Below are 18,861 nucleotides of genomic sequence, written 5' to 3' on the forward strand. Positions count from 1 at the left end.
ACTTGCCTGCAAAATTTGACGTCATTCCGGGTTGATTTGATAGGTTTCGATACGGGTTTTAGAAGTTGAAAGATTTGAAAATTTATAAGTTCGATTCATGGTGCGATGCGTAGTTTCAATGTTAGTTGATGTGATTTGAGGGCTCGACTAAGTTCGTATGGTGTTTTAGGATTGGTTGGTATGTTTGGTTGAGGTCCCGGGGGCCTCGGGTGAGTTTCGGGTGCTTAATGGATTAAAAGTTTGATTTGTGTTACTGCTAAGTCTTCAGGCTTCTGGTATTTTTGCACCTGCGGTGAAGAGATCGCAGGTGCGAGAGCACACGTGCGGAGAGGCAAGCGTAGAAGCGAAAAAGTAGAGGAGTGCTAGTGGTCGCAGGTGCGATGCCTGCAGATGCGATGGAGCAATCGCAGGAGCGGTGAAGGACACGCAGAAGCGGACATGGGTCCGCAGGTGCGCACACGCAGGTGCGACCCTTGGATCGCAGAAGCGGACGCTAAGTTTTGAGTGGAATCCGCACCTACGATAGGAATTCCGCAGGTGCGGTGACGCATGTGCGAAGGAAGGTCCGCAGATGCGGTTTAACTGGTAGAAAATGGGGCAAATCGAGGGTTTGATTCATTTATTCATTTTTGGACTTGGGAGCTCGGGAATTGGCAATTTTTAGAGGGATTTTCAGATAGAGCTTTGGGTAACGATTTCCAACTCGCTCTTGGTTGTATTTCATTAATCTATAATTGTTTTCTTCATTAAATTTCGAATTTGGATAATTTAAGAAAGGGCATTCTTATCGATTGTTTGAGCTTGGTTCGAGGTAAGTATCTTGCCTAACCTTGTGTGGAGGATTTCCCCCTTAGGATTTGAGTTTTCTATGTTGATTGTAGCCCGTGTGCACGAGGTGACGAGTGCGTGCACGGACTTATTTGTGGAAAGTTGGCCTTTTAGGGTTCTTAGGTCATTGTATTCATTGAGTATGCAGTTGTTCTTGTTATGATTATATATCTTAATTACTAGATTCACATCTACCTGCTTAATTAGAATAAATTATTTCATGATCCACTATTATCGTTACTTGATTCATATGTGCCTTAATTGAAATTGTTATCTCTTTTATAGCCACGCTATCTTTTCATAACGGTTTATCTTTATTTGGAATTTATATTATTTCATTCTATAAATTGTTCAGTCTTAATTGAGGTTATGATTATCTTTCCGCTGCTTATCCTTAATTAAATTATTAAAAATCCTTAGTAATTTCTCAACCTTAAAAGAAGTTTTAGATATCCTATATATTAGTCGACTTGTTTTTTTTGGAATTATTTGACTCGTGTTAGTTTTTCTGTTGTTGAAATGTATATTGTGGGATCGTTGATACACATTAGTTTTCCTTTGTTGAGTTGTTCTCTTTACGCCTAGCATTCTTTACTGTGGTTATTCCTTGTGATTTGGTCCCACATTTTTCCTGTGATTTAAAAGTTCTTGAGTTGATTTACTTGTCGTACTTTGTATTATTGCCATTGTTGTTGTTGTATTTGTTGTGGTGATGCACGAGGTTTCTACCGTGCGGTTGTTATTATTGTGATTTGTGATGCACGAGGTATTTGCCGTGCGGTTGTGTTATGGGGTTGCACGAGGTTTCTGCCGTGCTATTGTCACTATTGATGTTTGCACATGCGGCGTAACAAGGTGGGATATATACGTATATATATATATATATATATATATATATATATATATATATATATATATATATATATATATATATATAGGGGGTTGCGCATGTGGCGAGACAAGGTGAGGATATTATTATGCACGTGTAGCGAGACAAGGTGGGCTGTGTCAGGGATTGATTTGTGATGATTTATGGCCTGGGGACATTCTTGTTGTTGCTATTTGTGTAGTGGTATACGTACCTGTGTGAGCTTTATCTTGTGAAAGTTGTGAGAAAATATTCTACGTGTTGTCCGTTCTTCTTCTTCCTTATGCTTATTTGCTGGTATGGATTATGTTAGGACACTTGCACAAGCATACACGTAGTTAAGCACTCTTATTGGATAAGAGGTGTTCTTGATATCGTTGAGCATAGATGCTCACCCTTGTTTACTTGTCTTCTATGTGAGAATGGCTCTATTGGCACGTGAGTCGTCAGTGTGGTTATGAGGTGTTATGATGGCATAGGATGCCAAGTGTTAGGGTTCAGGTATTGAGACCCGTGAGTTGTGAATTGTCCGAGGTTCGGTACTTCATAGAGTTGTTGACTAAAACCTGATGTAAAAGCGGTTGTAATTACTGAGTTATTACTTGTCCTTGCTGTATTCGTGATTCCGGATTTAGGTTGTGTTCCATTTACTTTGTCTGCATCATTTTCATGATATTCCGCCGATACTTGTTGTTTCTTGCTTTAATGCCATTACTGTATTGTGAGCCATATTGCATAGTCTTTATGTGGACATCATACTCCTGTTATTCATGTGCTTATAGATGTTCAGTTTATTAGACCAATGGGTGTCTTGACTGTTCCTCGTCACTACTCCACTGAGGTTAGTCTTGATACTTACTGGGCACCGCTGTGGTGTGCCCATGCTACTCTTCTGCACATTTTTGTGCAGATCCAGGTACTTGTTCGTTAGCTAGCTGTGTGGACTGTTGCGGTAGAGACTCAAGGTAAACCTGCTGCTGCGTTCGCAGGATTCGGAGTCACCTTCCAGTTTTTGTTTTGCACTGTTTATTCTTATTTCTGGACAGTTGTATTTAGAAATTTTCTAGCAAACACTCTGTAGAGCTTATGACTTGTACTATCGATTTTGGAAATTTTAAGAGATTCTATTTAAATAATGTTGTTATTTTAATTATTGATAGGCTTACCTAGTCCCTAAGACTAGGTGCCATCACGATACCCAACGGACGAAAAATTGGGTCGTGACAGCTACGAACCTTCTCGCGCACTCAAAATATCGAAAAGATGTCATTTTGACCCGATATTGACCATGGTCAAACTCCAAATCCTTAACTTAACTAGTTTCTCAACTAGTGATCCAAAACACACCCGAGCCCCTCCGGACCCCATTCAATCACACCAAAAAGTCTTAAAAATGATACGAACTTAGTCGAAACCTCAAATCACATCAAACAACGCTAAAACCACGAATCATACTCCAATTCAAGCTTAACGAAATATAGAAATTCCAACTTCTACATTCGATGCCGAAACCTATGAAATCAAGTCCGATTGACCTCAAATTTTGCACAAAAGTCATAAATGACATAACGGACCTATGAAAATTTTCAAAACTGGATTCTGACCCCGATATCAAAAAGTCAACTCCCCGATCAAACTTCCAAACTTAAATTTCGATTTTAGCCATTTCATGCCTAATTTAACTACGGACTTCCAAATAATTTTTCGAACACGCTCCTAAGTATAAAATCACCATACAGAGCTATTGGAATCATCAAAACTCCTTTCCGAGGTTAAATTTACAAAAGTCAAACTTAGTCAACTCTTCCAACTTAAAGCTTCCTAGTTGAGAATTGTTCTTCCAAATCAATTCCGAATAACCTGAAAATCAAAATCGACTATTCACACAAGTCATAATACATCATATGGAGCTACTCATGCCCTCAAACTACCGAGTAAAATGCAAATGCTCAAAATGACCGGTCGGGTCATTACATCCTTTCCCAGTTAAACATGCGTTCGTCCTCGAACGTGCCAAGAGTTGTTCTTAAGCCATCAGATCACCCATGTAACCTTACCATGCACATACCAGGGGGTGATCCCACGTCACCCTATTCCATATAGGCCCGACAACACAACATATTGAAGATCATTACTTCAACCTTAGCCCGTAAACTCCAGAATCCAATTTTCAACATCCGAAATTTCCTACAAGACCTGAATCTCGCATCTACACACTGTCTTAGTCTAAACAAGTTTCACAAAGCCATAACCACAACTCGAGACACAATAACATGATATACCACATAACTCAAATACTCATAGCAATAACTTTCGACCGCAATAGCTGCTCGATAACCAACTCGACATCGATAACAAACCTCATATCAACTAAAATCTTGTTCTGAACCTTTGTACACTGCCGATGATGAAAGAAACACGTAGAAATTCTTAATCACTCATCATATCAACAAGTCATGAAGCTCTCTCTCGTCCGACGGGAACCAAAGCCAAGTCCTAAGCCGACTTCCGATGTTATTCTTCCAAACATACTGTAATCAAATCCGATAGTATCCATTCTAGGTCCAATGACCTTATCTCATCAAACACAACTATTCCATTGACATGCCATACCAATACAACCTAAAGTCACAACCGTGCAATCTGTGCACCAACAAGAAATAATTCAAATGTACTCAATCGGGAAAAATGACTCAAATGAGAGAACTTTCCCGCAAGCTCAACAAGTACCACCACAACGCAATGCTATGAACCCATCACACATAGTAGGACCAAGACACACTAAACACTATATCTGCTCCCAACTCCACCGCCTGAATGTCTAACACATCTCTCATACACATTCATCCCACGAGGAATACTTCCATAATTCTTCCGTGCCACATAGCAATAATTTGAATATCGACAGTCTATCAATCATGCGAATACCGCAATACCCACGAAACATCCGTATGTCCAAAACACAGTGTGCCCCCCTTTCTTTTTGAATATACACTCTGCTCGGGTAATACCACAAGTGCCCATATTAGAAATTGTTTGTTCTCCATAAACTCATTATCTCCCTTTTGAAACTGAATCGTATACTTGTACATGCAATCCCAATCTCACTCCACTCACCGCCTCTGTTAGACCATCCTACAAGAAAACGTGATCCTCATTAACACTCTGAGTCACAAGCAATAATACATACCCGATTAGTTAGAAACTTTCCATTTGCTCCCATACAGGAGAAAATCACAATACACAACATATTTCTCACACTGGTAGGACATATCCATCTTAAACCGTGATAGAAACCATCGAGAACTCTTCGAAACCCATTTGCACATAACCAAGCTAACAAAACTAAATTTCTCTAACTCGACCAAGCCATACAGGTTGCCAAATACGAGAGTATTGCCACCAAAATATTTGTAGAGCCTCACCACATCATAATCACCCAAAAGAATCGAACATACCATTACCATACTGGTCTAGCCTACTACCCGGTTATCCTATTTCCTCCAAGTTTCTTCTGAATTACCCTCAAGTTGACACTTCTGCTTGTTAGAACACTACGATCCTTACCCAAAGCTCACTACAAGATACCCTAACATAAAACCACACCGCCCTAAGGCCCATAAGTCGTTGTATTCTTCTTAAGCACCCCCTAAATACCACAACTGAGACACCCACTCCGGAAGACCTTATGTGAATTTAAAATTATTCCTTTTTCCTTTCTTATACTGAAATGTAGAATCCATAGTCATACAGAATTACCGCAAGTCCCGACACCATTCAATGTAAATAACTGATTCTAGCGATATACGAATTTGAAAAAATTTCAATTGCCACTTATACATTTTTGAATCCATTAGAACCTTCTCGAGAGTCACCCACTTTGCTCAAATCCAAATTGCACCGCCCAAATGGGCCGGAAGACACATGCCCCCTTAGTACAACAACACCTAAAGAAGTAACCCTGCATTGACACCACCAATCAAATTCATACTTCGTGCGCACTACATCTTTCACAAATAATAACTCACTCATCTCATGATTTTCATATACTCATAAAGTGCAATATAACCCGTATCCAGGAATTTCCTCATTCGAGTCATCCTCGATATCAACCTCTGCAGGTCATAACAAATCCACAAGTATGCCTCAGACCAAAACTAAAATTTAACATATAACCATAAAATTGAATTTTCAATAGCAGGCTCCCCCACTTGGCTCAAAGCCATATAACCAAACATCTGATAACTCGCCATACCCATACCCTACTATTGTCATAATCCCGCAGTCAATTCAACGAAAATTCTTCACAAGCTCAAGTAACACAAACTATAAAGTACCTTAATTTATCTGCTAAGCTCGCCTTCATTCTCGCGACAGTCAAGTCAACTTTCTCAATCAGATTCAAATTCAAATCTCAACACATACACCCCGCAGGTAGAAAAAGAAACTCTCCACTCAACATTCTAAGGAACACACCTACGTAGATTACTCCGTAGGAGATAACCCACTTGTTTAGCCTCGCATTGGCACCTTGTTATACCCTTTCGCAGCCACAATTACTATGCAATAACTTAATCTTTCTGAGTTTGAACTCATCAACACAACATGAAAATCTAATTCGTTCCACAATTAAACTGCATGATAGATCCTTCAACACACTCACAATTCGAGACCGTACGTCACATCAAACGAAAATCAAGCACCTGATGGTCCTCTTTACATTCCAAGGAAACACCTCTCATCACATTCAAAACATCTTAACACATCCTGCAGTCACATCATACTTATCGTATAGCCATTCGATCGCTCATCGAGCCACAAGCTCCACTCATAGGGACACTACCGGACATATGAGTCCAAATGTACAAGTTACAACTGAAGCTACCGAGCCTAAGCTACGGTCCAAACCTGGCCTCAAGTCCTCCAGACTGGCCCATCACCTAAACACATAATACACATTTCAAATCTCGTTCATGGAATCACAAGTCGGCGATACACAACTGATACCAAGCGCTCACATGCGCACAAGATGGATGGAAGGAATTCAAAGAGTTATGTTTCAAGCTGAATCAATTCCGCACGATAAGGAAAGAAAGATAAGAAATTATCCTAAATGCCATGTAGCCTCTCGAAGATAAGTATGGATTTCATCATACCGATCCATAAGACTCTACAAGACACTTGCTCATGACTTGTAGAATATATGAACCTAGAGCTCTGATATCACCTTGTCACGACCCAAAATCTAACTAGTCGTGATGGGACCTAACCCAACCCGCTAGGTAAGCTAACTAATACCTATCCAATTCCAATAATATTTAACTAACTCTAATACACCCCCCAAGGACTGGTAGTACAAATCATGAGCTTCTAAGATTAGAATTTACAAGCTGGTATGAAATAAATACATCATCTGTTCGAAATATACATAAACATATTTTTTTATAATTCTAAGGCTACCATGAACAAGAGGCAACTATGACCGGAACACAGGTACATCTTCAAATTCAGCTCCCGTCAATCACAGCAACATCAACATCCAATATCTACACGCAAGGTGCAGAAGTGCATTATGAGTACAACCGACTCCATGTACTCAATAAGTAACAAACCTAACCTTATGTTGAAAGTAGTGACGAGCTAGAACAAAGGTCAGAGTCCAACACCAATAGCCAACAACAATTCATAACAACATAATAGAAGTAATAAAAGAAGTAGCTCAGAGATAAAATGCCCAGCTCGTTCACAATTCCAGAAAAATAGGCTTGCTTTTCAAGTATTTCAGTGAAAACCCGAATTCTTTTACCGAAATAACCAGAATATGAGAACGTTTTGTAAAACTGTAATTTTTCCCAAAAGCTTTTCAACAACAGATAGGATGTTTCATTTTCAAATGGCATGAGGAAAATACATCTCTATGTCTACATGTCAATGAGTATGTGAAGTCATGAATGATGCAATATCATACAGCATGACGAAAAATGCATCTCTTTGCATGTATGTCAAGTGTGCATGTCAATGCGATACAACTCAGTAATAAAACCATATGCATACTCTCATAGTATCAATTCACTCAGTCCTTACATTCACTCAGTCCTTACATTCACTCAGTCCTCACAGTCACTCAATCCTCCCAATCGCTTGACACTCGGCACTCGCACTTAGTAGGTACCTACGCTCACTAGGGGTGCGTACAGACTCCGGAGGGGCTCCTTCAGCACAAGCGCTATAATCTACACAGACAACTCACGTGCTATAGTATCAATATCTAGATCCGCACGGAGAACTCACGTGCTATAGTATCAATATGTGGATCCGCAGGGAGAACTCACGTGTTGCATGGACAACTCACGTGCTATAATAAGCCAATCTGACCTGCTGTGACGTGCAACCCGATCCCATAATTATCCTCACAATCAGGCCCTCGGCCTCACTCAGTCATCAATCTCTCCAGTCTCTCGGGCTCACAACGTCATGAAACTAGCCCAAAATCATGATATAATGTATTAATAAATAACAGCAGAGACTGAGATATGATATGCAATGAATGAATATGACTGAGTATGAAATTACAGTTTAAACATATAATTCGACAGTAGAAATGACATCAGTGGGTCCCAATAATACTAACATTTGCCTAAGCATGATTTCTAACATGAGGCATAACTCAGTTTCTCTAACACGTAAAAATACATGGAAGAATACAAGTTAATTTGCTAAACAACTCTACGGAATCAACTGAGTCTCAATTTCTACGGTGCACGCCCACACGCCCACACGCCCGTCACCTAGCATGTGTGTCACCTCCAAACAATTCACATAACACGTATAATCAGGGTTCATACCTTCAGCTCCAAGATTAGAGATGTTACTTACCTCGAACAAGCTGAATCCAATGTCGAGCAAGCTAAACAATGCTCCAGAAATTTTATTCTGCGTGTATCAACTTCCGAACGGCTTGAATCTAGCCACAATTAATTCGATTCAGTCAACACAAATTATAGGAATTAATTCCATATCAAAATACTATTTTTTTCCTTAAAAAATCCAAAATTACACTAAAACAATTGCTCGTGGGGCCCACATCTCGGAACCCAACAAAATTTATAAAATATGAATGTCTATTCAACCATGAGTCCAACCATACCAATTTTACCAAATGCCGACATCAACACGACCTTCAAATCCTCAAATTAAACTAAGAGGGTTTTCTAAATTTTCCTATTTAATTCACCAATTAAATGTTAAAAATAACCACGGATTCGGGTAATTTGACTAATATTGAGTTAAGAATACTTATCCCGTTATTTTTCTTAAAAATCTCTTGAAATTCGCCTCTTCCCGAGCTCCAATTAGTCAAAAATGGAAAATGAACAAACACTCTATATTAAATATTATTTTTTGCTCAGTTGTTCTGCCTTATTTCATATATCAAACAATCTCAAAACTCTCTTTTGATACCTCTAATAGATTCTTTATGAAATTTCAGTCAAGTTAGGCTTTTGAATCACCCAATTTGGCCTTAAAATGAGGGAGATATGATGTTTTAAAAATTTAAATGAAATCTGGAAATTTAAGGGATAAATAAAATGACATTTTCGTAATTATTTTATACCAGAAAATCAGCAACGAAAGAATTTTCGTTTTAGCACCCCAAAACTCATTCGGAACCTCCCAGACACAAACCATATATGTATTTCAATTATAAAATATGCTACGAACCTGATCGCGCACTCAAAACACCGAAAAAAGGTCATCTTGACCCAATATTGACCATGGTCAAACTCCAAATCCTTAATTTAACTAGTTTCTCAACCAGTGATCCAAAACACACCCGAGCTCCTCGGGACCCCATTCAATCATACCAACAAGTCTTAAAATATAATACGAACTTAGTCAAAACCTCAAATCACATCAAATAACGCTAAAACCACGAATCATACCCCAATTCAAGTTCAACGAAATTAAGAAATTCCAACTTCTACATTCGATGCCGAAACCTATCAAATCAAGTTCGATTGACCTCAAAATTTTCACACAAGTTATAAATGACATAACGGACCTATGAAAATTTTCAAAACTAGATAACGACGCCGATATCAAAAAGTCAACTCCACGGTCAAACATCCAAACTTAAATTTCTATTTTAGCTATTTCAAGCTTAATTTAACTATGGACTTTCAAATAATTTTTCGAACACGCATATAAGTCCAAAATTATCATACTGAGCTATTGGAATCATCAAAACTCTGTTCCGAGGTCAAATTTACAAAAGTCAAACTTGGTCAACTCTTCCAACTTAAAGCTTCCTAGTTGAGAATCGTTCTTCCAAATCAATTTTGAATAACCTGAAAACCAAACCGACGATTCACACAAGTCATAATATATCATACATAGCTACTCATGTCCTTAAACTAACGAATGAAGTACAAATGCTCAAAATGACCGGTCAGGTCGTTACGGTTGATCACTTCCATCTTTTGCTAACAAATAATTTCATAAGTTCATTGTATTCATAAATTTCATCGTCAAGATTACCATTCATCTTCTCTCTTATTTTCTCAAAACTATTATTCATTCCATGAACTATAGTTTTATAATCCAATCTTTTAAGCATTAAAACCTGTAACAAATACTTCAAATACTTTTAATTACTCATGATAAACGAGTTTGAAGCATTGGAATTACCTCTAGTAGATCAATCTTGAAAAATCACAACTTTGATGATGAAATCTAGTGTTTGGATATAAGAATGATGTTAGAACTCATGTATATTGAGTAATAATCAACCCAAAACATCATTAACAACTTACCTTAGTTGATTGGACTTGATTTGAGCTCAAAATCGTCTCTTCACCTCAAGAACCCTAACCCCCAATACACAAAATACTCTCTTCCCCTGATTTTGTATTTATAGGCCGAGATTTCTGGGTTTCGAACGCGGTCCCGGATGACGGACGAAGTTCACTCCTCTTCGAAGCTCGGACACGGACGCGGACGCGGACCCGGATGCTATGGCAGTACTTCACTACCAGCTTTTCTTTCGGACGCGGCCCCGGATGCTTCGCATCCCCAGTTCACTCCTCTGCCAGCCTTTGGTAATTTGGTCATAACTTCTTGTAGCAATGTCCAAATGACAAACGGTTTAAAGCGTTAGAAACTAGACTCGATGATCTTTCATTTGAAAGGTTGTCCATCACATAACTACTTTATATATATATATATATATATGCTCATCTAAAGTTAGGTCTTGTGCGTACTCATTTGGAACTTTAGTCTATCATGTAATTTCCAACTTGATTTGTCTGAGGGGCTCTCCTTATGCCCTATATTACCTCAAATATACCTCGTACACTTATTATAATATCCAATTAATATTTATCATATTAATAGTCCTCGTCTGCACACAAAATAATGTAATTAGCACACATCAACTTTCTTAATAGCGCTTAAATATTTTAAAATTTTTCGGGGTGCTACAATTACTTAGTTGTGTAATTACTTGGTTGTGTAATTACTACCCTAGTAATTACACAGTATAGTAATTACAATGACATGTTTGTTTGCCAGAAGATAATTACAGTATAATTTCCACTTTCATGTTTGGTTGGACAGGTGTAATTACATAGTTAAATAAACTTTTTTCAGATTAATCTATCAAAATATATTAAATAATTATAAATTAATAAATAATATCTTAAAAGTAGTAAATATCTTTAAAATGAATAACATTATTACTTAAATTAATAAATCAAAATTAAAATCAAAATTTAATTTTTTACTACCTCATTAATGTGTGATAAATACATGTATATATAAGAAATGCTAGATATTATTTATAATCAGGTATTTAAAAGTGTATTTTTTTTAAAATTAAAATATTAAATTATTAAATAATATCGTAAAGAATTATGTATATCTTGACTATCTTCAAGTAAATAATATCTTAACTTAAAATAATTGAAAAAAGTTTTAATTATGAATTTAAAATTTTTACCAACTCATATGGTAAAATATAAAATTTATGATTTGTTGTATTTTTTAAATAATAACAAGAAAAATATGACTTCAGATTAATAATCATACTATAATAATAAATAGAAAATAAAGCTAATAATATAAGAAATTGCGTTTAACAATAAAGAAACAAAAGAATAATAAAAAAGAAGCAAATTATGAGAAGTTGTAAAACTATATGGAAGCATACCATAATCAACATGTTACAAGGTTAAAAATGAGAATAAGAGAAATAAAAAAAATATTATAAAAATAGTACTTAATATATTTAAAAAAGAAAAATAAAAAAATTAGAAAAGTTACATTACCTTGTAATTACAGAGTGTAATTACCACCAATTCTCAACTTCCCCTTGAGAACTGAAGAGTGTAATTACAACCTCTTAATTACATCTAATTTCATGCTCACCAAGTAATTATTTGGCCAGACAAACATGTTAAACTGTGTAATTACACCCAATTATACCCAAATCCAACTCCAACTCCAACTCCAAGATGGCTTCCTAGCTGTGAATATCCCCAATTATATTAACTTATCTTTTAAATGAGCTAATAGGGTTTCAAGTTAAAACTGATTTAGTATTACTAGTTCCATATCTTAGCCCCGTTTGGTCATAGATTTTGCCTAAGTTTTTTTCAAAAAATATTTGGCAAAACATGTTTGTTTATAGATTTTATCTATGTTTTGTCAAATTTTGAAAATAAAATTTCCAAATACCAAAACCAGCTCTAGATCTGTTTTTGGCTCAAAATATCACTATTAATTTTTTTAACAATTTCAAAAATTACCCTGAACTTTTGTATTTTATAAAAAATCTTACCATCTATTATGACCAACTAACCACCAGCTAATTACTATCATTTTCTTTTGGACCAATGGATCTTGTAATATCATTGCAATTTGACGAATTATAGTGGCTAGTAATTGTATTATTAATAGTTGATATTAAAATATCAAGTTATGGTTTTAGGATAGTGTATTAGCAAGTTTGTTTGTCTGGTATTGTTGCGTATTGTTAATAGTTTTTATAATTTATGGGTATAAGTCACATTTTTAAAAAAGAAGTAAAATATATTTTAAAAAATTATGTCCAAACAAATTTTTATTTTCAAACTAAACTTCACTCAAATTAAATTTTTAAAACAAATTTGGAAATTAATGTGCAAAATCTTTTAATTAGGTACTTCTAATTAGGTACTTCTCTTTACCTTTCACCTGTTTTCTCTACTTTCAGCTCTGCAAGTAAAGCGGTTGTTTAAAAGGAAAGATTGGAGAAGTGAGAAGACAAGTGGAATAAAGGATGGAATTAAAATGGCGTTTCTCGTTGATGCTGCTGCTCACAACCTCCGTTTACCTTCAATTACCGTACGTCTCAGGTACCATCCCTCTGCTCTTTCTAGCTCGTGCGCAACCATTAAGTCTAGCCCTAGGTGCAAATTGTAAACAAGCCCCTTATTGATGATTTTCTGTAAAATCCTAAATTCACCTTTTATTTAATCTTGTTCAGATTATTTTGTTGAATTAATGTTCTCTACTCTCTAAGAAAACCTGAGATAAATGAATGATTGTGGTAAGTGAATCCTATTCTTTTAGCAATTAGGCAGCTAATTTGCCGATTGAGCTATATTGGGTTGTGATTCATTTGATAATCTAATAAAATTTTGGATATATTTACTTCCGGTTTACAGCGGTGGATCAGTCAGTAAAAGTGTATTAACTGAGTAGAGTGTAGAGTGCGAATGTTTCTCGAAAAGAAGATCTTGACGAGTAGCAAAGTCAGAATTTTCACAAAGAGAATTCAAAATATAAAGAAGTATACACACAAAGAAGCCAAGGGGATTCAATATATGATATATACACAAACGGAATTTGACCTATTTATTTTTTCAGCTAAGGTGTGTTAGTTGACTCCCTTGGGACAAGGGTAACTCCGCCCCTGATCTTGTCGCTCTTATCACTGATTCTCCTTTTCCGCCCTTGAATCACTGATTTACTCTTAACGAGTATTTCGTACTAGGATAAATGTTTCTCTTTTCTTTTCGATAAAGTAAAATATTAAATGCTTCTCTTTTCCTTTCCAAAAGAAACTCCTTTTTCCTTTTCCGTTGTTCATCTTTCTAGTATATTTTATTTTACTAGGGATGCAGATGTTTAGCTGTTCATATTACACCTCTAATAAGTGCCAGGGCGCAAGAACTGAACTTTGGAATATGGGGCTCAAGCTTGGATGAGCCTCCCATAGTGTATCTTGCTCAAATTCAATCTATAGTTTAACTGTGTGAGCTTGATTTGGTTTAGCATGTGCGTATGATAGTCAAATAAAAAGTACATGTCTGAACATTAATTTTCACCTTTGCAAACAAATCAGAATGTTAACATAGTAAATTCTTTTCTCATGTGACATACCATTATAGTGATCTACAAAACCACCAAACTCACAAGATTCAAGCTTTAGATGTCATTCATATTATTATTAGTGACTTAGAAAGAAGTGCCTAGTGTTTGGAAGTGTTTTGTGGTTGTTATTGTGGTCCTAGATCATGTGATATTCATTAATGGCGTTAAAGAAGTCTTGTAGAAACCTGATCAAGGCATCGCATAAAGGGGGAATTTCCCATCATGCTGGGGTCAGATGGGTAATGGTAGTTGTGACAATGTCCTGAGGAGAGGGGTTGCTAATGCATTCTACGAGTTAGAAGTTATATTTTCAGCTAACTGGATTGCTTTTAAGTGAGAATTTACGTGAAATATGAATCACATGTCCTGTTTTTAGGTAAGATGCTTGTTATAAGCATCAATAAAGACAGTGCTTAGCTTTGCAAAGGAAATATTCAAGACCTTTTGTTGGAACGGATGCCAAAAGTATATGTGCATAAGAGATGCCCGCACATCTTGTTTTATGGATAATAAGGATGTTTTTTGGGCAGGAATTTGGGGCTAAACATATCAGCATCACCTAACTTATCTAATACAAGTGCTGCAATTCGGCTGCCCTCAGAAAGAAAGAAGCACTAGTGGGTTATGTAAGTTGCCAGAACCACATTTGGGTTGGGAAAAGGGTGTGGGTGTGCGTGGGCATGAATATGCTCGTTCCTCAAAAGATTGCTATTATCATCTGTAGATCTAGGTATTTGTTTTCTACTGAGCTATCGAAACATCAAAAACTGATTTTTAGCCTCCAAAGTGGTTCTTTATTTTTACTGTGATGATGCTTATAACAGTACTTGCCCAATTCCTTTTCTTAACCTTCTAATTTCCAGTTTACCAAGAGATTTCAACGAAAACTTTTACTACCGGACTAGCCTGAAGAGCAAAGATATCATCACATGTATTTTGTAACTTAATTATAAGAAATTATTATACGTGTGGAAAAGAAAACCACACTATTATGATTCAGTTACTACTCTGAGAGAGTATTATTGAATTTTACAATGGTCAGGCCCTAGGAATACAAATCATCCACAGAATTTTAGACCATAGATTAGAGGAAAAAGTTTAGACTTCTAAACTTTTTCTAACACTGGGTTAGCCACAGATTTTAAGAAATATTAACATAAAGTATCCGCAACTCAATTATTCAATGTATAGTGTACTTTCTTTTACTTTAAAAAATCTTATAAAGTTAGAAGTCACGTGAGAAACTTCACAATTAAAGAAGCAGAGTATTGTCCTTTTCTAATACCAAACGTTAAAATGATCATATAAGAAAAAAATGTCTAGAGCAAAGCCAGAAAGCCAGCTAGCCAGCCTTGAAGAGTATTCAACTACTATTTTTTGTTCTTTTGTGGGTATGTAAATAAAGGAATCTTCCATAAAACAAAAAAAAGAATCAAAAAAGTGTTTTTGGACATTAAAAAAGCTACTAAAACAAAGGTTTTTTCCTTAACAACAACCTGCCCAGCGTAATCACATAAATGGGATCTGAGGAGATTAGTATATACACGGACTTTATTCCTACCTTGTAAAGATAGAAAGACGGTTAGACTCTCAGCTCATGAAAAGCAAAGTTACAGTAATTTTTGCCTTCTGGGATGTAAAGCTTATGCAAGTTTTCTGTTTGGTATCAATTAGGATTGTGGTGGACTATTAATACTTCTTCATTCTAAAATTAGTGATTTCGAGTTTGAATTTGAAATAATTTATTTGGATCTCAATAGAAATATAAAAAATATATAGGAAAAAACTGCTCATTAAGGACTCTAAGACTCTCAATGAGGATACAAAAGAAAGGACTCTAAGACTCTTGAAGTTACTCCTTTTCTCATCTAGATATGAAGTTACTCATTTCCTCACCCAGATATGAGAACATTCTTTGACAATAAAAGTCAATTGTCGCAGCAACTTCCTTATGAGACTATTAGCTATAATATAGGAGAAAAGCATGCATAATTTGTTAATTCATCTCTGAACTCTTCTATACATTTATGAATTGATGATATAGTTTGTCTAGGCAGCATTTTGTGGCTATGGGCTAGAAGAATATTTGGACCTTGTAGAAAAACTGCTCTGTTAAGTTTCATAGGTGACTCATGTGTAACCCATGCAGGCTTAGCTAGAAATATGCACAATCGAAGAAAAAGATCCATATAGCAATGCCAATTAATTTGAATTAAGTTTAAAAAAATACTTACTTTAAAGCAGATGCTCGCTAGGAGTCTTTTTATCTTTTTAGAGTATTTATGTGTCATAGCAAATATAGAAAGTGTAAGTTATAAAATATGGATTGAGACAGGTCTAAATGGAGCGAGGATGTGAGATGAATAATGCGGATTTGTATAGCGACCCTGGGGTTGGGGTAAGGCTGCGTACATCCTACTCTCCCCAGACCCCACTTGTGGGAATTAACTGGGTGGTTGTTGTTGTTGTTGTTGTTTTTGTTGTATAGCCGACTCCAACTAGCTTGAGATTGAAGCATATTTGTGTGGGGAATAGGGATATCGTCAAAATTTCTGTAGATTCGTGAAAAGATTATAATTTCTTTGATAATGGGGTGCTCAAGGCATTGTTCTCTAACATCTACTTTTCTACTAATGAGTCACCAAATCATTTAAATACAGGAAAAGATAATGGAGTTTGCATTTCACCTGGTGGTCGCTTTCCTCGATTTTCAAATGAAGGAAAACCTCCAAGAAAAGTAAAAAAGGGCCCAAGAGATTTGAACCTCTGCAGGATATTTCGCGGAAAAACTTGCTGTGATGTAACACAGACACATCCTGCTTTGCTATCCATTAGGAGGCTTGCTTCAACTGGAGAGGCAAGCCAAGAGTGCTTGCACTTATGGGAAATGTTAGAATGTTCAATCTGTGATCCACGTGTTGGTGTGCAGGCGGGACCCCCTGTTTTATGCACCTCTTTCTGTAACAAAGTATACCAAGCTTGCTCCAATGCGTACTTCTCCATGGATGCTAAGACACAGGTTTGTTTGAGTTCAGTTTGTTAACAGATTTTTCAGATGAGTTATTCAGCAATGGTGTATCAAAATTCACCAAACAATAAGCTTGCATTGGATGTTATGATTTGTATTTTGGATCGTATAGGCTGTGTCTCAATGAAGATGCTTTTGTCCCCTTTGGTTGACCTCAATGCCAACAACCTCAATTATTTTCTCATCATGTTTGTACTGAATTAATCAGTTATTGACATATCTCACATCTGATTAGAAATTACATGTCAGGTTCTAGCACCCTGTGGTGTAAACGACTTTGTTTGTGGCAGAGCATCCCAATGGATCTCTAATGGGACAGAGCTCTGCCGCGTTGCAGGTTTTTCTGTGAAGTCTTTGTCTGATGATCCAGAGGAAGTTTCTTGCTATGGTGGAAAATCTAGTGTGGATTTTATTGCTGATTCATGGAGGGCCTCACAATCCAAGGTGCAAGAAAAAACGGACAGTTCTGGATTCATTGAAGATTTCAAACAATGGGTGGAGGACATGACATTTAAAGAGAGAATATCTTGGGCAGTAGGAGGCATGGTTCTTACAGCAGGACTTCTATTTACCAGGTGAGGCCACTCTTTTTTAGTAATTATAAAATAAAGAGAATCTTATTTGATGCTTCATGAACTCTCTCTGGTGTGGCATGTAGCCTTAGAATGTTAGTTGTTACTTTCCAAGTTCCAGCTGTACAATCATGTGGAATGATTCTTAGTCCATTAGAGTGATCATCAGTGTATTTGGAAGTTTGATGATGTCTGCATGCTTAATGATATCATACTTCATTACTGTAAATTTACTTTTACTATGCAGTCAAAGGAAAAGCCATAGGCAACGCCAGAAACTAGCAGCCCTCCAACGCACAGCCAGGAGATTGGGAGGAAATGTGAATCCGAGATCTCCTACAAGTCAAGGGAGCGAAAAGGGTAGTTAAAGATGAATATCTCCTTACTTGAGAGGAATTTCATCTTTCTACCGTGTTCCCAGACAAAGTTAGCGACGAGTACAGGTTTACTTGTTATTGCACTTCGAGTGTAAACCAGTGAAGAAAGTTTTTGTGCAACTCTCTTTTTCAGTTTATACAACATATTTTACTTTTAAATTCATTTTATATAGAATGACACACTTTTAAATTAGAAACAATTAACTTTACACTTTTATTTTATCACATAAATATTATCTCATGTATAATACCATGAATTTTAAAAACTTTATAGCTACACAAATGTTATTACATATTTAAGATTACAAATTTTAATTTTTTTTTTCAATTTTTTCTTAAAGTCCTTCAAAATAAAATATCACCGCAATCGTTGGAGTTTGGAAAATATCTTTCTATGCCTGAGAGACCAGGAAACAAAACAAAGAAAATGATAGCAATGATGTAACTTTTGGTGCCTGAATTTTTATCAATTTAGGGGCTCATGAAATAAAAATAGTAACTTAGATCCAAAAAGGGATTCTTTCCTTCTCTTACTGATTAGGTTTTTCTTTCTTCGTCTCCTTGTGGAGCTGAACTTGTAACTATTTAACATACAACTTCAATCTCTTGACATTTGCTAGGCTTGTACTACAACTAATTTGCAAGCACTGATCGACCAAACTCAAATTTAAATGACTGGAAAGAGGAGACGTCTTGTCTATGATGCTCCATTGGGTCATGAACTGCATATTAAGCGCTCCTTTCACTTAACCCATCAACATCATTGGGTGAGCT

At 36.3% G+C, this 18,861-nt stretch overlaps 1 protein-coding gene across 1 annotated transcript; it reads left to right on the forward strand.

The window, feature by feature from the left end:
* The first annotated feature begins 12,931 nt into the window (after positions 1-12,931).
* Positions 12,932-18,380, forward strand: LOC104102030 (folate-binding protein 1-like). Its single transcript, XM_009609623.4, has 4 exons — positions 12,932-13,089; positions 16,771-17,129; positions 17,388-17,713; positions 17,958-18,380. Exons 1-4 carry the CDS (start codon positions 13,014-13,016, stop codon positions 18,076-18,078), a joined length of 882 nt encoding a protein of 293 aa, XP_009607918.1. The 5' UTR covers positions 12,932-13,013; the 3' UTR covers positions 18,079-18,380.
* Positions 18,381-18,861: the final 481 nt, after the last annotated feature.

Source organism: Nicotiana tomentosiformis, chromosome 3 (assembly GCF_000390325.3).
Source record: "Nicotiana tomentosiformis chromosome 3, ASM39032v3, whole genome shotgun sequence".
NCBI classification, from domain to species: domain Eukaryota; kingdom Viridiplantae; phylum Streptophyta; class Magnoliopsida; order Solanales; family Solanaceae; genus Nicotiana; species Nicotiana tomentosiformis.